The sequence below is a fragment of the Aspergillus puulaauensis genome, chromosome 3 (genome assembly GCF_016861865.1).
Source record: "Aspergillus puulaauensis MK2 DNA, chromosome 3, nearly complete sequence".
Lineage (NCBI taxonomy): Eukaryota > Fungi > Ascomycota > Eurotiomycetes > Eurotiales > Aspergillaceae > Aspergillus > Aspergillus puulaauensis.
In genome coordinates this window covers 3,054,780-3,074,851 of record NC_054859.1, presented here as the reverse complement: position 1 = coordinate 3,074,851, position 20,072 = coordinate 3,054,780, and the positions used below count along the sequence as shown (strand labels likewise).

Sequence of the window (20,072 nt, the reverse complement as noted above, 5' to 3'; positions counted from 1 at the left end):
TATTGGAGATTGCCAAGTATTGGAGAGATCGCTATTGGAGCAATACCGCGGGTGAGACTGAGCGTGAGGGGTCTTGATATGTTTATCATTGCTCGTTCCGACCTTCCCCTCGTGCTGAGATGGCGAGTCATTGAGATAAGGATAAAACAGGGACAGGATAAACAGGGATGTTATCTGGAAAGTCTCTGTCCATTTATAGGTGTCTCCCTCCAACTTATACTATATCACTGTATATCACTGTATATCACTGTATATCACCTTCTCGGAGTATATCAATATGGCAGACACGAAACAGGACGACCACGACACACAAGCAGGAGAGATTCTCAACCAGCACGATGTCGCCGCCCAATTCCTCGCTCGTCTCGATACAGCCATAACTCACGCCCCCGTGTCCCCAGAAGAAGCCCGTCGAGTGCTCTGGAAGATCGATCTCATTCTGATTCCCCTGATCATGACCACCGTCGTCCTCGCCGCCGTCGACAAAGTCATCATCTCCAACGCAGCAATCTACGGCATGGAAACAGACACCCATCTCACAGGGAACCAGTACTCCTGGGTCGGCTCCATCTTCTACTTTGGCTACCTGGTCTTCGAGTATCCCTCCGCCCTGCTGATCCAGCGCCTCCCGGTCGCAAAGCTCTACGCCAGCATGGTCTTCGGCTGGGCCGTGCTGATGCTCTGCACAGCAGCGACGCAGAACTTCGCTGGCCTCGCGACAGTGCGCTTTCTCATGGGGATGCTCGAGGCCACTGCGTTTCCTATCTCCAGTATCCTCACCGTCATGTGGTGGAAGACCAGCGAGCAGCCCATCCGCGTCGCCTTCTGGTTCAACCAGCTCTCGTCGGTCTTCGCGGGCCTGGTCAGCTACGGCATCGGGCAGACAAATACATCTCTCAGTCCATGGAGACTTCTTTTCCTCGTCCTGGGTGGGTTCTCGATGCTCTGGGCCGCGGTGCTCTGGGTATTCCTGCCCGACTCGCCAGTCCAGTGCTGGTATTTCTCCGACCGCGAGAAGTTCGTCTGTCTCGAGCGCGTCAAGGACAATAATACCGGCATGGAGGATAAAACGATCAAATGGTACCAAGTGCGCGAGTGTCTCCTAGACCCAAAGACCTGGCTGCTAGCCCTCTTCTCGCTGGCACAGAACATCCCAAATGGCGGACTGGTGACATTCTCCGCGATTATCGTCAACGGGCTGGGATATTCGCGACTCGTTACGACGGTTTTAGGTATTCCAACCGGTGTCCTTGCCACAGTGTGGCAGATCCTACTAGGATTCATTGTCGCATATATCCCCAACTCGCGCTGCGCCATTATCGCGATCGCAGATCTCGTCCCGATGGTCTGCGCAGTCCTCATGTGGAAGCTACCAAGGGAGAATACAAACGGCCTTCTCGCTGCGTACTACGTCTTCTATACCTACTGGGCGCCGTATGTGCTGTCGACTTCGCTGCCCATGGCCAATACGAGCGGCCACTCCAAGAAGTTGACCATGAATGCGATATTTTTCCTAGCCTACTGCGTGGGAAATATCATCGGCCCGCAGGCATTCCAGGAAGACGATGCGCCGACTTATTCAAAAGGATACGAAGGGCTTCTTGCATGTTTGGTTGTGGCGATTTTCTCGATCGGTGCGTATGGGCTGCTTTGTTGGCGTGAGAACCGGAGGAGAGACAGGAAGCAGGAGAGAGATGGGGATACAGTGACAGAGGAATCGGCCTTTTCGGACCTCACTGATAAGGAGAAGAAGGGGTTTCGATACACTTATTGATTAACATTGATAGCGAGTCAGGTGTCTCCAACTGCTGTATAGGAAGGTCGGAACGAGGTGGAGAATTTCCAATTACATATCATACAATCTGTCCATGATATCTTTATCTTAGATCTTGGAGATACGTAGTAGCCTTAGTTGATATGGAAGGTTGGGGCGACTATTTTACTCCGATGAGGTAGCCCTAGTTTGTAGCCATCCCTATCATTGATATTGATATAGGATTATGACACTACGTCAAACTCAACTTCCAACCCCCAAGCATCGCCATAGCACGCTCCCATTCAAACCTTGCCTGGCCTCCTCTGTCGCTTCTCTTTTTTCTCCCATCCTGTGCAGCCAAATCCCGCTGTCGCCAGACCATCTGCACTACCTCCATCGCCGGTGCAATATTCTAGACCGTCAGCCTGTTAAGTAGCAAATAGATAGTACTCAAACTTACCCCAAACCTCCGTATCCCTTCCAATTCCTCAAACAACTGCATCACAATCACTCTCTCTGCATCGGTGGGAGCACAGCAACCGGCTAGAAAGAGTGGCCAGAGTGGTAACACCGCTGTGCGCATCATGCTTGCTTTCTTTTCCAATATAAGAGATAAAATACTCTTGACGCCGTGATCCTTTTCGCCTGAATCTAGCATTTGAAGATGTCGAGGAAGATGTCGAGCCCCTCTTTCATTCTTCGTGTCCTTTCTGGAGCAGACTTCATGCAACAGAAGTAATGCCCCGAGTCGATTTGCCTCCGCAATAGCAACGCATTCTGTCTCTGCCTCTGCGTCGTTACCTAGAGGCGGTGGAATTTGCTGGAGATTCTCTAGACGCTCTTTGAGTTGTAGAACGTTATTGCTGTCATCACCAACACTGCCACCATCCCTATCCTCCCATGCTATCTGGGCGACTTGATTAATGAGCAGCAATAGCGAGTGGCTCAGCCCCATATACGGGTCAATAATATCCGCTTCATTCTCTTCCAGTTTGTTAGCATCAGACTCATGCATCAGGCCCAGCATCGGCTGCAATGCGAATACCGAGTCATCCAGCCGAAACGCAGTCCTCGCTAACACAAGGTGAAATGCGAAATAACGATTGAAGAAACTAGAGAGCTGTTCGCTATGGGGTGAGCGACATTGAGACGTCATTGCTTGCCGATGCTGTCGCGCGCGCAGAAGGTCCTGGTATCCGTTTAGATGGGTTACCCAGGATGAGCAGCTGTTGTCGGAGATCTAGACACTGAGGTCAGCTATAGAAGAATGTAAATTGGCGACAGAGAGTACCTCAAACCAACATAACATCAGGACGAGTCCCGTCATCTCATCGAGCTCTCTGTCGGTCCATTGATCTTGGTCTAGTAAGCCGCGTAGGTAGGCTAGGGCATGGTGGTGATGCTCCAGAGCCGGGAGACGATATAAAGGATTCGACAGTCGTAGAGTATTTGCAGCAATTGCTAGAGTTGCATGATACAATCCGTCTGAGGCCAACGCCATAGGCAAGATCAAATAACGGTATGGATTGCAATGCGCGTTGTCGACGAGGGTAGAGCTGCTGCAGATGATGCGTTCAAAGTACGACATCAACGAGGGGTCATGGACTGATCGACCAAATGGAGGGAGTGTGCTTATCGTTGGTGGTGGCCCCTTTAACATGAAGTCTTCTATCTGAGTATCATGCCGTAGGTTGTAGTAAATCTCGAGATCAGAGACAGACGTATTTAGAAACGCCCACGCATGAGTTGGACCGGCGGATGGATCTCTTGCATGATGGTCTAATGCATGTCTCTTTCGCTGATTCGTACTGTTCCTCCTGTTAGGGCTATGCTTAGACCAAACAGCCGATCTTCCATGACAGACCCCTCGAGCAATCGACTCTTCATGCCACGTTAGTCTGATGCCATATCCGCAAGACGCATTAGTTCTCGTGCAACGATGGCATACAGGATGCGTCTCTTCACGACAGGTTTATCAGCTTCATACACCATATCAGAGCGCAGTATACTTGCCGTCACATTTGACTCTCCTCGCACGACAGGTCCAGCAGCCGGTGCGTGCTCGCGTAATGGGATCCATCGTGCGGATAACAATCGGCTAGACCGTACATGATCATGCAGAGTTGAGTAAAGTGAGGCATCTCCAACCGGACTAGAGATTGGGGTCAACCAGACAAGGATCGCTGAAGGATCAAAATGCGGGGGTGATAGCAGATAGGGCCTTGGCTGGTTATTCGTCCGCCGACGTTACTGGAGAGTTGGAGTCATTCGCTATCTCGGTACGGAAAAGTGGCCTAAAATTTAATTAAAAGGAACCAAAAAGAATGCTTCCAACGAGAATCGAACTCGTGCTTGCGGATTGCAACTTCTTTAGAGAAATCGTCATCTTATGAGACCGCCGTCCTAACCACTAGACCATGGAAACAGAATTATTCAGCAGCTCCACTAAAGCGTATCCTGAGCCAGGCCTCGAATGAACCGAAGATGATATCAAGTCTTAGCCGACAGGAGACTGTCCAAACCCTCACTGTCAACCTCCTTCCAGCCAGCCTTCTGAGCCCCACCCCCAGTAAACCACTTCTCCTTGCTGGGATCCTCCTTCAGCACCCATGACAGCCAGTTCACAGCAGCCACCGCAAAAGCACCCCCTTCAGGTTGCGCATAAGTGCCCATGTGCCCAACAGGGAAGTTTCCCACCCATTTCGGCACTCCAGTTAGAGCCTTATAATCCGCCATGCCCTATTAAATCTTTAGCAATGTCCTAAAGCCTAGACACACAACTCACTTTCTTATACGCAATATCCTCCTGCCCACCCAAAAAGTAAAACACCGGCTTCTTCACCTCCTTGATGGTATCCGGACTCTCATTCGGCATCCCAATAATCCCCCCTATAAGTCCCATATCCACGAACCCGGAGTTGAAAATCCCAAGATATTTCACCCTCGGATCATCTCGCATCTGGTACGTCTCCAGCCCCCCACAACTCTGTCCCGCAACTGCGAGTCTCGCGGTATCAACATTCTTATACTTAGTTCCCGGCTTGCCAGCCGTCTTCTCAATCCAGTCCAATGCGTCTTTCATGAGCTGGACGTCCGTCGTTCCGTGCCCGTTGGGCGCACCCGAGGCAATGGCGATGAAGCCGTAGGAGGCGATGTTGGTGAGGAAATTGCCGAAGAGGGTTCCGTTGGCGGAGCATGCCCCGTTTCCCCAGATTAGGACTGGGAGGGTGACGTTCTCTGGCGGAGTGTTGGGCATGTAGATGGTGTGTTTGGGGAGGGAGGGGTCTGCTGAGTGGGACTGGATTGGGTTATGATGCAGTTATAGCAGGATGGGGGGTGGATGGACATACAGCATCGTAAGGGCCGTTTCCTGCTGCGAGGGCAAGACAGCTGTAACTGAGAAGCGTTATGATAGACTGCCACTTCATTATGGATTTGAATGTTTGTTTGAGTTTGAGTAAAATGATATTGTTGATGATGAGTTACGGGTGTTGTACACATATATATATTGACCCACCACCTCAATCCACCTTTTCCATTTCAACCTCGCATCTCGGATTGTTTCTATCGGCAAACGAAGGCCATAATAAATATTATTGGGTTGAGAACGCACTCGGTACTTGAATGCCGTCGGTATTGCACCCTCGGCATATCCGAAACGTCCGAGACGTTTCAACGACCTTGATGCATGGAACACGAGGGTGTCACCAGGCGCGCATTTGAGACAATTGGACAGATACATCGAGTGAATGCATATGATTATTAATTTTAAAAAAGACAATTCAAACACTGGCTCCATTTGTCTGTGGTGGCTGTATTCTGGCTCATGCGCGATAGTCCGTCCACACGAACTAAGCACGACAATAGAACGGAAGACTCAAGCTCATACCTGTATATAATTATAGACCTCGAAGAAATAAAGTAAAAGATGATGAAGAGCTGCAAGGTCGACACCTGCATAGACATCCTTTCCGCCGTCAAAGCCGTAGGATATCCCTATAAACAACGTACCAGGCAGAAGGGTTTCGTAACGGTTAAAGTCTGCTTTCTGAGTTCTATATCTATATGATAAATGCTTGCATACCTACAGCTTCGACTGCTCCTGCACAGACAACTTCCTCAAAGGCGGTCCACCACGACTCCCATCTCCAGCCATAACAACAGACCCAGACCCATTCGTCGGCGTCTTCAACTTCCACTTCTGGCGAAGTTCACTAGGGCCACGGTTCTCAAAGCAATCCGCAACATATTTTCCAAGGACGGGGAGGAATTTAAAAGCGCTACCAGAATTAATAAACATCTACAGTGGTGAATAGGGAATAGGAACTTACTGTCCAGCACCACCCGTAGCAACAAACAACCCTTCTAACTCGGGATGCCGATCGATAATAAAATCTCCAGTCGGCGTATCCGTATACCAACACAGTCTGCGATTCATCCAAGGCCGCTCCCCCAGACTAGGGAAGAACCCACGCAGGCCATCGCGAAGCGCAGCGTCCGCGTCATCAGGGAGATACCCGGACGACGCATTACTGCCGTCGCGTCTAGGACCAGAAATCACACTCCCTGTTGCTTCAGAACGCACTTCCGTAGCGAACCCGTAGCCGTGCCGGGCGAGTTTGAGGATGTTAGTCCCCGGCGTAGGCGGGAACGAGAACACGCCTGTTGTCATGTTGATCATGACGGGGAGTTTGGCGAACTTGGACGCCTCCTCGGGCGTGAGCTGGATAAAGCCAACGGGTTGACCCGAGGACGACGCTGTATGGCATAGATCAAGGAGGCGGTTTGACCAGGCGCCCGTGGCGAGAATGACCTGGGCTGCGAGGAGGTGGGATCCGTCTGCGAGATTGACGCCAACAATGCGGTTTGAGGATCTGCGAAGCGAGTGGACTGTTCCCCGGCGGCCTGTTATAATGGATACGCCTGCGACGCTGCATTCAGAGGCGAGACGGCCGATGCTCCCTGCTGCGTCTGCCCATCCGCCTATTGGGTTGTGGTAGCCCTCGGCGGAGGGGAGGTTGGCCTCGATGCTTGGGTAGAGACGTCGCATCTGGCTGATATCGGAGAACTCATCGACGTGGCCTCCCTTGTCGATGATGTTTTGCTTCGAGCCCTGGATGTATTTGTTGTTGGTTGTTTCAGAGAGGAGGATGAAGCCCGACTGGTGGTAGAAGTCGGCATAGGTGCTCGTCCAGCCCTTGTAGGCTTCGAGGGCCATCTGGGCGTAGATTGGGTCGGCATAGTCGGCGCGGATAATGCGCGAGATGTCTACACTGCTTCCATCGACAACCGGAGGGACGTGGCGGTCGAGAACTGTGATGTTGGTGTATCCTCTCTTGGTCAGTTCGAGGGCGGTTGACAGGCCGAACACGCCGGCGCCGATGATAAGGATGGGCTCGGATTTCTGGGCCATTCTTATCTTTGGTGACTTCAGCGAATAGAAGATTGTAGGAAAGATAACAGCCAGAGAATGTGAGACTTTTCAATATTCCGTCCGGGTCGCTCCCCGGCGGGACTGGATCCATCCACGGATCCGGGGCGCGTTCCGTCCCCGGATAACCAAACATGCCGGCTACAGTATCCAGATGAGGCAAAGGTGAGGGGCAAGGGAATGGACCAGAAATGGGAAGAAGATAAAACGGTGAAGTCAGTGGTGGGAATGTCCCAGACTCACCTCAATTGCATAATCCTCCATACTACAGTATCCTACTACACAATGAACCGCCTCTTCGGATACGCACAACCAGCGAAACCCAAGAACGACAACGCCACCCTGCCAAATCTGCCCTCATCATGGTATCGCTCGGAAGCCATGTACAGCCTCGAGCGCCGGGCCATCTACTCCAAGAAATGGGTGCTTGTCTCACATGAAGTGCGATTCCCCGAGCCAGGAACATACCTGCAGCTGCAAGAAGCCGGGTTCGCATTCTTCCTCATTCGAGATCGCCAGGGGAAGATAAACGGCTTTCATAACGTCTGTCGGCATCGCGCGTTTCCTGTTGTGCAGGAGAAGACGGGTAAGGCGAGTATCCTGTCATGTCAATATCATGGTATGCTTCCCTCCTCTTTAACCTAGCGCCGGGCTTTGCTGAGTATATAGGCTGGTCCTATGGATTAAACGGAAAGCTCTCAAAGGCACCTCGATACCAGGAGCTTGAGGGGTTCGAGAAAGAGAAGAACGGGCTATTCCCTATCCACGTCCATATCGACAAGCTCGGCTTCATCTGGGTGAACCTCGACGCCGCGGAAACCCCAACTATACCATGGGAAGACGACTTCGCCGGCGTGGACGAGCAACCGCGTCTTAAACCATTTGACTTTTCGCAATACAGGTTCGATCATACCTGGGATATGGTTGGCGACTACAACTGGAAGACATTGGCAGATAACTACAACGAGGTGAGACCATTCGTTAACCATCCTTTTCCATGGTACACCTGCTAATAATACTCTGCAGTGCTACCACTGCCCAACCGGGCACCCAGGGATTGTCCAATTTACCGATTTGGGAAAATACTGGGTCGAAACAAAAGCTGGGCATATCCAGCATCACAACACAGACCGGCCTGATCACGAGGGCATGGGGATCATCAGTACATTCTACTTCCCTAATGCGTCCATGACCGTGTCCAAGGATTTCTTCTACATCATGCGGTGCGTTCCAGTTTCTGCGGCGCAAACACACATGGAGTACGAGGTGTACCGGCACAAAGACGCTACCGATGAAGCGTTTGACGGTATCAACAAGATATTCAAGCAGGTTCTAAAGGAAGATAAGGACTTGTGTAATGCAGCGCAGAAGAACTTGAACGTCGGGGTATATGTGCATGGGAACTTGCATCCACAGCACGAAAAGGGTCCGTTGTTTTTCCAGAAGACTGTCAAGGATTTGGTGGTGGGACACCATGAGTCGGAGGAGAAACTGGGAAAGGAAATATGGCCTGCAGCGCCTGTCTTGGATATGGACAGTCGGCTGACGGAGGAGGTGGACTTTTGTCGAAAGCTTGACTGTCAGGATAATACTGGTGGTAATAGTCCATTGGCCTGGTAGCGATGTATATTTGAATTGCTAAATACGTTATATAGTGAGTACATATGTTGCAATAGCTCTACGTGGGTAGATCCAGCCAGTTATCAATAAACCGTCCGTAATCCTGCGCCTGCAAAAACGCATTGTCCGGAGTCCCAGTGAGACCCAGCCCTGGCTCCCCTAGTAAGGCCGACATGTCCGGGGGCGTGGGCTGTAGAACCTGCTCAGGAGGGTAGTAATTGACCAGGTTCCTCGCCACCGTCTTATGGCCAGAAATTCCCGCAGACCCGATCAGTCCAAACTCTGGATCTGGGGTGGAGGATTCTGTATGGAGTGCACTTTCCATAGCGAGACCGGGCCCAAAGAAGTCCGTCGCGGTTTGCTTAGGCGGGGCCGATATCAGGATATCTCGGAGCAGATGGACGTTCACTGACCAGGTCTGGTGAGAATTCTGCATGTCTCCGGCAGAAATACTGCTCCGCAGTTGACGCAGGTTTTCGACCTGCCTCTCAATGTTTGGCCATCGGAGGGCCATTCGCTGGAGGAAACTAAGGCATTTGTCATACCCAGACTGGGCCTTTTCGCGGAAGAAGAGATCCTCGACAAAGCTATGCTGGAGATAGATTGTCGCGATTATGACAGCACACTGTCCAAGTGTTGGATCTGATACTTCATAGCCTTTCGCCTCCAGCAGCTCGATGAAGTGCAGAATCCATCCTGCGTGTAGAGTTATTTGTTCATAAGAGTGCCGCAGGAATGACTGTGGCATGGTATAGCGGAAGTTTCGTAATCGTGCCGAGAGTAAAAGGGGATGGTTGAGAAGACAAGGAATGGCATGGAAGACCATCTGGAAGAACAGACAGTGGCCCCAAAATTCCCTCCTCTGCTGAAGGTCGGGGCCCGTCAACTCGTCAAGGCGTGTTTCGTGAAGACGGTATCTCAGCGGAGTGACGCTTTCAAACTCGGTGTGCCGGAATGTGACCCGGGAATAGTCCGACTGGGGTGCCCAAGGGGGAGGGGAGTCAGCGGTAACAGGAGAAGCAGCATAGCTCTGTGCCAGGCCCCAGACCTCGCTGAGCTGGATGGAACAAACAGTCACTCCAAGATCCTTCTTATTGCCAAACATAAGCCTCGGACTTGGCTCGCCAGTGAGATTCCCAAGCATATGGAAGCTCCAGCGCAGGAGCACGCGTTCATCTCGTTCATTCTCTAAATCGGCCAATTCGGCGCTTCCGAATTTCAGATTTTGAAGGATGTATGTGGCCAGGCGGATGTTTGCCCCGGACCGCATGGTGTGCCCCGAGGTGTAGTCGATGAATGTCAAAATGCACAACGATTGTAAAGTGGATAGTTCCACCGACCCCTCAGTAACGCGAGTCATCACCATGCGCCTCGAGCTTTCTGCCCACTCCTTGATCTGCCGGCGCGTCTCCGGGTCCGCTATGCCATTGCCACTAAACCGCAGACCCAGGGCTTGAATAGCGAGAAGAAGCTCTTCATCGCGGCCCTCGCCAGATGCGGGGAAGTACTGGCAATTGAAAAGAGGCAGGGGCTGGAAATTGCAGTAAGTCTGAAATAGCTGCAGTGCACCTTGGGCGACTGAGCTATGTTGCCTGAACAAGGTCAGTATTCCGCCGTCGAAAGCCCAGAGAGTCTCACATCAACGGGGTATTAGCAATCCCGACAGGATATTGCTGCCTGGGTTGAAATGTAGTCGTGGGCGAGGGAGTGAGGGGCGGATTCCGGTTACTGAAGCATTCGATCAAGGCCTCCAGTTTCCCTTCAATGCCCTCGACTCGTTGTTCCTGGACAATTAATCAAAGCCTAACCGGATGTGACGAGCAAGCATACCATCTTCCTGGAATAGTCTGGTTCTTCATCACCCGCGTATTCGCAAGCCTGGCCCAGTCTCTGGCAGTATGAGCAGGCCGGACGCTCCCCGGGACACCGTGATTTCTTCCGTCTAGGACTGTCAGTGCTGTCTTGATGCGTCGACGATTCACTCACCGGCATTGTTCGCATGCCTGACGAGCCCGCTTCGGCGGTCTTGATGTATCCATGGGCTAGTGATAATGCATCGGTGTTGTGTTTAGAGACGATCAATGCAGCCGTTTTAGAGCGGAGATTGGATGGAAGGACGATAAGGAAGTTCTTACTAATGTTCTCGTATTGGGAAACATATACTACGAACCATACCGCATTGGGAAGTGTATATATTGCAAAGCAACTTGGTGATTGAGCTGCCCAGAATTATATTTCTATTAATCTATTACATTAAATAGCAATAGTGCTGTATCCTTGAGTTCGAATTTCTAATCGTCTTTCTTGCCGCCTCCAAGAAGACTGCCCACACCACCAAGAACTCCACTGACGGGCTTGTCGCCGAGGGTATTTCCTGCACATTCCTCTAGTTTCCCCAATGACAGAATGCTCGAGAGACTGAGGGAGTCGGACTTGGACTTGTCGTCTGCAGGCAAGTTAGTACTCTCCGCTGCGCAGGGCCTCGATGGGTTCCTTACCCCCTGCCGTACACAGATTATCCAGTTCTGCCTTAGGAGTCTCCGATATTTCGACCGAGGTTTGTGTCGCTGGTGCGGTAGTTGTTGTAGTTTCAGGTGCAGCAACTGTACTTGCTGGAGTTGGTGCAGGGGCTGCCGAAGGGTCAATGGGCGTGGCGGCAGCTAAAGCCAGCCAGCTGGCCCCGAGGAGGATGAGCTTCATGGCGAGCTTAAGTATGGCAAGCAATTGGGACGGGCACGAGACAGAAAGCGTATTGCCTGAGCATACAAATCACGAAATGACTGGTTTATATACAGCATTGTTCCCAGCGGAAGCGGATGGGTCGTCCCGCAAGCGGCAGACGCAAGGGATGTCAAGGGCTGACCTGACAGTACAGACTTGTCGAGACGGTGGGACTGGGCTCACTGTAGTATCTACCGGTTTTTCCTTAGGAATGTCAGGGTCACATATCAAGTATGGATTTGCCCTCCTTCAATAAACATCCGGAGACGGAGAAAAGTAGCGTCCATTGCTGCATCAAGAATTCTTCCACTAGTCCCACACCTGTCTCTGGTATGCAAGCTAGCCCTTCTCGTATATAAATCCGTACCTATGGGACCATAGTACTTTTCCGCGTAACACATAAGCTGCTTTCTACTTATCGATTTGCCAGTGATTGGTCGATTGCTCACTCCTGGGCCAATAGGGAAGGATGGGATTTCCACCATAGGGGAGGACTGGATTTCAATTATTTTATTATAATAAGATTTTGCAGGGGTGGCGGCAATAGTACAGCTGCTTTGAAGAGCAAGAATATTGGAGTGATAACAGAATACGCGTAGTGCTGGCGGAATGCTCCCCGTTTGGTCCGGCGGCCCCCCGTCCACGCGACACCAAATAACTGGGTCTGGGGTAATTGGTCCACCAAGATAAGGACCATTGTGAGGGGCATGATAGGCAAGGCCGCGAGTGGCTGCTGACATCCAGGGTAACTGCTTCCCATGGTTAAATAATGCAGGGGCGACCTACACTGGAAGACTCCAACCTCGACTTCATTGCAAACATGGACGACAAAAAGCCCGACAATATGGAAGCCCTTGAACCCGTGAAAAGCGTGGTCCAAGGCACTGTCGACATACTAGCCAGCAATGAGGTGGTTGTTGACCAGGCCATCGATGCCATAGGGATGGGTCGCTACCAGTGGGAACTGCTCTTCTCGTGCGGTTTTGGCTTCCTTGTCGACCAGGTATAGTACGTCCTATCTATTACATCTCCTCTAACCCGGACCAGATGCTCTTAATATCAACCACAATTATTATGCCAAACTCGGCAAAGGAATTCGGTCCCAAGTATCAAACCCTCCTCTCGGCTTCCTTATACGCAGGCCTCTTCGTGGGCGCCGTTGCTTGTGGGCTTCTTGCAGATATAATAGGCCGGAAGCTGGTATGGCAGCTATCAATTTTTGGCGTCTCCATCGTGACCCTGCTGGCGGCGTCGTCTCCGAACTGGGCAGCGTTGAATGTCTGGACCTCGCTTTGCGGGTTGATGGCAGGTGGCAACTGTATGCATATAGTATATGTTCTAATGCTCGAGTACGGATACTGACACAAATAGTGGCCATTGATCTAACTGTACTTGCTGAGACTCTCCCCCAGAAGTGGGCATTTCTTCTCACTGGCCTTGCATGCGTCTGGGGCCTTGGGAGTGCCACCACCGCTCTTATTTGTATTCCCAAGCCACCTCACATTCCAGGGAAATAACGGTACATTATTTATGCTAACTATCTCCTGTACTAGCATGGCCTCTTGTCGTCACATTCTGCTGCCCCAATGGAACCGCCCCGGAGACGTGTGCCCGAGCTGATAACATGGGCTGGCGATATATCGATGTTGTTCTTGGCGGTTTATGTTTGATCATGTCCATTGTCCGGTCTTTTGTTCTCGGAATGCACGAATCCCCAAAGTGGCTCGTTAATCAAGGTAGGGTTGACGATGCCGTGAGGGCTCTGAACCTGATTAGCTCCAAGAACAAAGCTGAGTATACCGCGGAGCTTCAGCACTTCAGTAACATTCCTCAGGACCAGACGCAGAAGCCTACATGGCTTGAGGAAATCGGTTCAATTCGAGAGTTATTCTATGGGTGGAAGAACATCCGCCTGATGGGGACCATGATATTACTCTGGGCGTTCGTCGGAATATGGTATGGCCCTACCATTCCTATATTTGGAAAACGATATACTGATTAAACCGTGTACAGCTACCCCCTCTACAACGTATTCCTGCCCTACTACCTCGAAGCCCACGGTGCCAATTTAGGCGACGGCAGTAACTACCAAACATATCGAGATCTCACCATCTCCTCCGTAGCAGGAATCCCCGGGCCACTGCTAAGCGCATACTTCGTCCAGCTCCGAAAGGTCCGTCATCAAGGAGCACTCTTCATAACAGGATGTATCTGCGCTGTCTTCGCCGGGCTCTTCACGCAAGTGCGCACTGAACCCCAGAATATCGGGTTCTCGTGCATGGTCAACTTCTGGCTTAATGCAGTGTATGCTGTTGTTTACGCGTATGCACCCATGCACTCTTTCTATTGGTTCTATTGTTTTGATTGGCTAAAGCTGATTTGTTTTCAGGTATACACCAGCGTGTCTAGCCACGAAACACCGCGGCGTCGGGTGTGGATTGCTCATGGCGTGCGGGCGAGTCGTTTCTATCTCTGCGCCGTTCATTGCGACCTTCGGGGACGTCACTTCTGGTGTCCCGCTTTGGGTTTCCTGTGCGATGTATGTGGGCATGGCCTTCTTGGGGCTTGCCTTGCCGCGCATTAACTAGTTGTGATACTTAGAGGTGGTTGTTTCCTGTGTCCGCCATTAGGCGTAGCCATCAGTGGCTATCTCTGTCCCCAATTGAGATGAGGATTTGTTTACGTAGTTTATCAGTGTCATCTTCAATGCATTAGTTGTGCATCTTTAATGGATCGTTGGAAGTTGATGTTAGGGCTAGGGTGGTCCAACAATAGGGGCTCGATGTCTAGACCAGCCTATGGGGCTTGCAAAGTATGGAACTGGTCCAGGGTCTGTGGCTCTGTCAATGTACTTCGCACACAAGTGGTTTATTGCTACCAGAATCCGTTTGTTCTTATTCCCTAATCAGACAATAAATAATCATGGTCCTAATCCAATTTTCTACCTCTGCCTATCGGTGGAATGGGTCTTCATGGAGCAGAGATTTCGCCGAGCATCTTCAAATCAATCACGCCATTTGCCAAGCGCGCTCTCAACATCCACTTCGATGTCTCGCTCTTTTCTAGCTCGCCAAGTTCAAGCTAACGTCTTGCAACACAACTATAACAGCTATTCCTGCCAATCGGCGCCGTTATTGCCTGATTTGACGGGGACATGAACCACCGCAGCAAGACCCGCGAGGGTTGCAACATCAACCCTGCCAAACTGAATTTCAGCGGAGAATCTCCGCTCTTCGCATAGGTATATAAACTTGGTTGCCGTTGATCTTGAAATGCCGAGCGACGAAAACTCGCAGCACGCAAAATGGGGCACTCTCAGGTGGCTGTCCAGGCCAACGCTGACCCCGAGCATAGCACTGACCAGCCCGTGCAAAAATCACTGCCGCGAGTAACGAGATGGTACCGCAGCGCTCTTTTTAATGTGATTATCGTTGGGTTAATTTCATTCACACAGCCTGGCATCTGGAATGCCCTGAATAGTGCGCCCTATCCATGAAATCCGGAAATAGAAGTGGACGGCTGACAGGAACAGATACCGGAGCTGGTGGACAGCAGAAGCCCTACCTGGTCAACGGCGCCAACAGTCTCACGTTTGGAATTATGGTCTTTGGATGTCCGTTGTTTGCTATCCTTGCCAATCGCTACGGCCTGCGACGAGTTCTCATCCTTGGAACCCTGGGGTATGCCCCCTATTCGGCATCTCTATATGTCAACAACAGATACGGCACCGAATGGTTCGTTCTCTTCGGTGGCGCAACCTGTGGGATTGCAGCGTCTGCTTTATGGTCGTCGGAAGGCGCCATAGCTCTGGGATACGGCGGTGTTGCAGAGCGAGGAAAATATAGTATGTCTCCTTTAATCCTCGAAAAAGCACTGGCAGTGTTAACGAATGCAGCTGGAATCTGGCTCGGACTTCGAGAACTAGGCCAACTCATCGGCTCTTCAATCCAGCTATCCATCAACGTTAAGGAAGGAGAGCGCGGTAAGGTCGACTACTCGACCTACCTTGTGCTCATCGCGCTGCAATGCCTAGGCCTCCCTCTCGCCTTTCTCATCTCGCATCCCTCCAAAGTCATCCGCGCCGACGGCTCAGGAATCCCTGATCCCACCAAACAAAAAGCGGTTCTAGGCGAATTTAAGAAGCTCTGGGCGCAGCTAAAGAAGAAGCATATCCTTCTCCTAATTCCCATCCTTGTCGGATTCAACTGGAACAATACGTACCAGGGCATCTACCTGACGAACTATTTCAGCGTGCGGGCACGGACACTGGGCTCACTCACATCGGCAGTTGCAGCGACTGCAGCAAACATGTTCTGGGGATGGTTCTTTGATCTTAAGTACTTCAGTCGGCCGCAGCTGGCTAGGATTACCTGGTTTTCGTTTGCAGTGGTTATGCTCGCCCTCTTTGCGTGGCAAGTAGCCAACGAGAAACTATACGAAGACACCCAACCAACAATCGATTGGGAACAGCCTAACTTTGGACGCGGGTTCGCAGTGAACGTGCTCTTTCGATTTATGAACGAGTCGCATTACATGTTCGTCTATTGGATACTGGGCGTGTTCAACGATGATCTGGAGACACTGACCCTTACTGTTGGAATTGTGCGGTGTTTTGAGAGCGTTGGGTCTTGCTTGTCGTTTGGAATTGGGGCAGCGCAAATCTCGCCCATGGTGAACTTGATTGTTGCCTTTGTCATGTTTGTGGTTTGTATTCCCACCACGTCGTGGGTGGTGTTTATGGTGCCGGAGCATCCTGAGGCGGCTCCAGAGGATGAGAACTCCCAGAGGGCGGATTCATCTGTGCAGTCGGACGTGGACCAGAAATAACGGAATCACCGCCTTTACAGAATTCGTATACTACAGCGGGCACCACTAGCAATTATAAGTTGATTTCAGATGGATGATTCTGCTCTTAACACACACGTGTCGACAGATCCGACGGGGTCTCTTTTGTTCTAGAATAAGATGCATGACAGTTGCTCTTTCCTTATTAACCCGAGCTGGTTGCTCCTTCCTTACACCATAATATCTTTATTATTATAATAGGAAAGAGCGTTGCGCTGGTTGCTCCTTCCCAGCAGTGTGCCACAACTTCAACGGTGTAGGGAAGGTGCTATGGAGCTGATCGCTCCTTCCTTGAACTGTCATTTCTGTCTATTATAAAGGGAAGGCACATGGTCTGGGTTGCTCTTGCCTCGTTGGTTCCAATAACAATTGCTCCTTCCCAATACGGTAGAGCAGATCTGGCGATACACGGCAGGTGCAATCAGCCCGTCGCTCTTTCCTTTCTTCTACCATCGCACCTTCCCATCATGCGGCACCCGTTTCAATCCTGAAGGCAGGTGCGACTGGGAGGAGTCGCCCCTTCTGTATGTGATTATGATGCCTAAGGTGCAAAGTAATCTATATGGCCAGTGAATACGGCTAACTACGTCCACGTTTGGTTCCCTCCCCAGCAGCTCTCGTCTGCCCATTTGGACCCCAGGTTGAACATAAAAATTACACGCCGAAAGTATATAATCAGGATATTTCGATAGTCAGCTTGGATGCCTAGCACAGCCCTAACCTTATGTGCCCGATGCCAGTCAGTCTAAGCCTCGATCGCTTCCCGTGTCTGAAGAATCAAGTTCGATAATTGGCTGATGCTCTCTTTGCTCTTCCTTTCAGCTCCTGCAACATCCATGGATTCATCCCACAGAATACGAAGAGCTGGGCCGCACAATGACACAACGTCATGCCTGAGGCAGTCACTGCGCATCACGTGCCGGGCAATCGTGGCGATGAGCTCGTATTTAAGCTTCACTCACATTCCTTCTCAACTCCAGCTGTCAATGTCATTATTTAGGCAAAGAGCCTCCCGGGTGGAGAGCCGTCGCGCTAGTCTATACAGTCTATTTTCTAAACCTGCTATACAGAAACCTAAAGGCTGAGGGTGAAGTTGCCGTTGCCGTTGCCGTTATGGATCTCGCAGCGCGTGAATTCCAGACCACATTCCAGGTGGATCTCCCTGATCGGCCTGTAACGGCACCTTATCACGCCCGGCGGGCACATAAAAAGTCTCGCCAGGGGTGTACTGTTTGCAAGTCGAGACGGGTCAAGGTAAGCTCCCCAACAATTTCATATTTTTACTGGATGTTAAATGTTAACCAAGTCCAGTGCGACGAGCGGAAACCAGCCTGTCTACGATGTGAGAACTATGGGGCTGAATGCGTCTACCCACCATCACCCACCTCGTCTCGAACGAGCAGCAGCCCGTCGAGTTCCAGCTCAGATCCAGACAGAACGCTCGTCTCGCTCTCCATTTCCGATATGGTGGGCAAGGTTCGGGATGCGGTGGGTGCGGATCTCGCCTTCGCTCCTCGCGCCATTGGCGACTATGACGCGGTCGTCAACATCGCAGTGACTTCGCTGAATTTCTACTTGAAATACTCGACGGATACAGTGGGTACGCCGTTGATTCAGCAGGTAATGAGGAGGGACATGATCCATGTTGCATTTGATGTAAGCTTTTGTTCCTGATGTGGTTCCCTGCTACGGTCTGAATACTAATCGTAACAGAATCCATATCTAATGTATACGGTCGTCGGATGTGGAATCCTCCACATGAACCGCATTTGTCCAAATAATGAATCACGGGAGATCGCCGAGACATACTTCTGGCAACGGGCTCTCCGATTATACTCCCAAGCGTTACAGCAAAACGTCAACGAGAAGAGCGTCAACGGACTCATATCAGCATGCATGCTCATGGGGATCACGTCACTTATTCCCCTGAGATTCGAAATCAAAGATTCTTGGGTATTTACCGGCGAACCCAGTGATCTGAACTGGTTAGCCATTCAGGGCGGACTCGCTTGTATTCTGAAGCTCGCGCACAAGTACGTCCCAGGTAGTATCTGGGGAACAGCCTTTGGACGCAACCACGAATGGGAGAGTAAATTGTTCCGGTACGATGTCAAGCACGGACGAGAGGGACTACATCCCGAACTAGCCGATCTATGCGGGATCGACGAGGACTCAAACGAAGACAACTGTGTATATTGGTTCCCGATCAAGCTTCTGAGTCCGTACATGGAACTCGAGGCAAACGCGCAGAATGCGGCGCATGTTACAACCTGGATGGGGAGAATCTCTCCGCAGTTTGTGAATATTTGCAGAGAGCGCGATCCGTGCGGTTTGGTTGTACTGGCGCATTGGATGGGACTTATGTGCTCGCTGTCGAAGTATCAGCAATGGGTCGAGGGGCGCTTACGACAGGAGTGCATTGCAGTCTGCATTTATCTGGAGAGTTTGGAGGATCCGGTTATACAGCCCTTCTTGGACTTTCCAGCTGCGGCGTCTGGTTATACCCTGCAGGTTAATTTATAAGCAAATAGACCTTCTCATCGGTTGTATTTTCCGATGCCCAGCTTGGATTTTGAAACTTTGTTGATATACCAACCTTCATGACATCAGGAGGCGCTCAACCCGTCATAATTCCGTGCTTAGAGTTCATTGAGGATGTGATCAGGTGGCAAGGCAAAGGTGATATCCACAGAATAGGGTTATGTGGCCTGACTTGCTTGAACTATGTCAGGCACATTTAACTGAAGCAGACATCCTACCATCTAATGAAATATAACGTCACCCGTATTAGAATGGGCAACGAAAACTCGATAGTTAAAAATCCTGCGATGGAGGAGAGCTATGTTGCAGGCGACTGGGGCCTTACCTCCAGCATCCAAGGGTATGTCCACTCCTTCTACCAAACGAAGTCTCTATGTAATACTCACTATATCAGATGCTTTTTCAGTTCCAGATTCTCGGATCTGACAATAATCACCACGGCCCGCAAGTTCAAAGTGCACAAGGTAGTTATTTGCGGACAGTCAAAGTATTTCTCTCGTCTATTCAACCATAATTGGAAAGTCAGCTAAACCAACCCCATGACACCAAGCAATACTGATAGCTGAACCGTGGTTATGTAGGAAGCAACAGAAAATGTCATCAGGCTCGAGGACGACGACCCGGGAGCTATACGAGCCATGGTCCTCTTCATGTATGGCTTCGACTATGAGCGCATTAGCAGGGATCAATGCCAGATCTCGCCGATGCGACTTCACGTCGGCGTCTACCAGATCGGCGACAAATATGACGTGCCGAGCCTCAAGGAATACGCAAGGGAGAAATTTGCATCTGCTATACGGACCTGTTGGAAAATGGACGACTTCCCTGTCACAATCTCAGAGGCATATTCGACTACACCTGCTGCAGATCGAGGGCTCCGCGATCTCATTGTGGGCACATGCTTGCAGTATTTTGATAAGCTGCTGGAGAATGATGATTTCAGAGACGTTCTAAGGGAGACTCCAGGATTCGCGGCTGATCTTGTACAAAAGCTTGGTCCGAGAATAAGTTCGATAACGTATTGCTGCCCCTACTGTGCCGGGAAATGGAGCATCCCACATTCCAGTTCAAGCAGCAAGACACTTGGGTGTTGTCCGTTATGTGGGATGCGTTATCATTCCTGAGGACGCTGTATCGAACGGGATTTGGGAGCGTAGT

At 50.9% G+C, this 20,072-nt stretch overlaps 11 protein-coding genes and 1 non-coding gene across 12 annotated transcripts; 6 read left to right on the top strand and 6 right to left on the bottom strand.

Annotated features, from left to right (window-relative positions):
* Nucleotides 1–277: 277 nt before the first annotated feature.
* On the top strand, nucleotides 278–1,774 carry APUU_31215A (uncharacterized protein; the record flags this gene model as incomplete). Its single annotated transcript, XM_041702394.1, has 1 exon — nucleotides 278–1,774. One exon carries the CDS (start codon nucleotides 278–280, stop codon nucleotides 1,772–1,774), a length of 1,497 nt encoding a protein of 498 aa, XP_041555184.1.
* Nucleotides 1,775–2,006: 232 nt separating this feature from the next.
* APUU_31214S (fungal specific transcription factor domain-containing protein) lies at nucleotides 2,007–3,344 on the bottom strand (the record flags this gene model as incomplete). Its single annotated transcript, XM_041702393.1, has 3 exons — nucleotides 2,007–2,168; nucleotides 2,217–2,996; nucleotides 3,048–3,344. 3 exons carry the CDS (start codon nucleotides 3,342–3,344, stop codon nucleotides 2,007–2,009), a joined length of 1,239 nt encoding a protein of 412 aa, XP_041555183.1.
* Nucleotides 3,345–4,081: 737 nt separating this feature from the next.
* On the bottom strand, nucleotides 4,082–4,181 carry APUU_t30013S. Its single transcript has one exon. It is a non-coding gene; the product is annotated as a tRNA-Met (tRNA).
* A 65-nt stretch (nucleotides 4,182–4,246) lies between these two features.
* APUU_31213S (uncharacterized protein) lies at nucleotides 4,247–5,184 on the bottom strand (the record flags this gene model as incomplete). Its single annotated transcript, XM_041702392.1, has 3 exons — nucleotides 4,247–4,495; nucleotides 4,542–5,054; nucleotides 5,107–5,184. The coding sequence occupies 3 exons, from the start codon at nucleotides 5,182–5,184 to the stop codon at nucleotides 4,247–4,249; spliced, it is 840 nt and encodes a 279-aa protein (XP_041555182.1).
* Nucleotides 5,185–5,840: 656 nt separating this feature from the next.
* APUU_31212S (NAD(P)/FAD-dependent oxidoreductase) lies at nucleotides 5,841–7,169 on the bottom strand (the record flags this gene model as incomplete). The annotated part of the gene is made up of 2 exons (XM_041702391.1): nucleotides 5,841–6,036; nucleotides 6,088–7,169. The coding sequence occupies 2 exons, from the start codon at nucleotides 7,167–7,169 to the stop codon at nucleotides 5,841–5,843; spliced, it is 1,278 nt and encodes a 425-aa protein (XP_041555181.1).
* A 303-nt stretch (nucleotides 7,170–7,472) lies between these two features.
* Nucleotides 7,473–8,807, top strand: APUU_31211A (aromatic ring-hydroxylating oxygenase subunit alpha; the record flags this gene model as incomplete). The annotated part of the gene is made up of 3 exons (XM_041702390.1): nucleotides 7,473–7,806; nucleotides 7,857–8,155; nucleotides 8,214–8,807. 3 exons carry the CDS (start codon nucleotides 7,473–7,475, stop codon nucleotides 8,805–8,807), a joined length of 1,227 nt encoding a protein of 408 aa, XP_041555180.1.
* Nucleotides 8,808–8,865: 58 nt separating this feature from the next.
* Nucleotides 8,866–10,846, bottom strand: APUU_31210S (Zn(II)2Cys6 transcription factor; the record flags this gene model as incomplete). Its single annotated transcript, XM_041702389.1, has 4 exons — nucleotides 8,866–10,399; nucleotides 10,446–10,591; nucleotides 10,638–10,749; nucleotides 10,794–10,846. 4 exons carry the CDS (start codon nucleotides 10,844–10,846, stop codon nucleotides 8,866–8,868), a joined length of 1,845 nt encoding a protein of 614 aa, XP_041555179.1.
* A 252-nt stretch (nucleotides 10,847–11,098) lies between these two features.
* Nucleotides 11,099–11,507, bottom strand: APUU_31209S (uncharacterized protein; the record flags this gene model as incomplete). The annotated part of the gene is made up of 2 exons (XM_041702388.1): nucleotides 11,099–11,253; nucleotides 11,306–11,507. 2 exons carry the CDS (start codon nucleotides 11,505–11,507, stop codon nucleotides 11,099–11,101), a joined length of 357 nt encoding a protein of 118 aa, XP_041555178.1.
* An 841-nt stretch (nucleotides 11,508–12,348) lies between these two features.
* Nucleotides 12,349–14,116, top strand: APUU_31208A (uncharacterized protein; the record flags this gene model as incomplete). Its single annotated transcript, XM_041702387.1, has 6 exons — nucleotides 12,349–12,531; nucleotides 12,576–12,846; nucleotides 12,900–13,010; nucleotides 13,082–13,484; nucleotides 13,542–13,850; nucleotides 13,918–14,116. The coding sequence occupies 6 exons, from the start codon at nucleotides 12,349–12,351 to the stop codon at nucleotides 14,114–14,116; spliced, it is 1,476 nt and encodes a 491-aa protein (XP_041555177.1).
* Nucleotides 14,117–14,832: 716 nt separating this feature from the next.
* On the top strand, nucleotides 14,833–16,355 carry APUU_31207A (uncharacterized protein; the record flags this gene model as incomplete). The annotated part of the gene is made up of 3 exons (XM_041702386.1): nucleotides 14,833–15,007; nucleotides 15,061–15,372; nucleotides 15,424–16,355. 3 exons carry the CDS (start codon nucleotides 14,833–14,835, stop codon nucleotides 16,353–16,355), a joined length of 1,419 nt encoding a protein of 472 aa, XP_041555176.1.
* Nucleotides 16,356–17,486: 1,131 nt separating this feature from the next.
* Nucleotides 17,487–18,896, top strand: APUU_31206A (Zn(II)2Cys6 transcription factor domain-containing protein; the record flags this gene model as incomplete). Its single annotated transcript, XM_041702384.1, has 3 exons — nucleotides 17,487–17,627; nucleotides 17,685–18,029; nucleotides 18,087–18,896. The coding sequence occupies 3 exons, from the start codon at nucleotides 17,487–17,489 to the stop codon at nucleotides 18,894–18,896; spliced, it is 1,296 nt and encodes a 431-aa protein (XP_041555175.1).
* A 242-nt stretch (nucleotides 18,897–19,138) lies between these two features.
* Nucleotides 19,139–20,038, top strand: APUU_31205A (BTB/POZ domain-containing protein; the record flags this gene model as incomplete). The annotated part of the gene is made up of 3 exons (XM_041702383.1): nucleotides 19,139–19,254; nucleotides 19,309–19,435; nucleotides 19,496–20,038. The coding sequence occupies 3 exons, from the start codon at nucleotides 19,139–19,141 to the stop codon at nucleotides 20,036–20,038; spliced, it is 786 nt and encodes a 261-aa protein (XP_041555174.1).
* Between the last annotated feature and the right edge of the window lie 34 nt (nucleotides 20,039–20,072).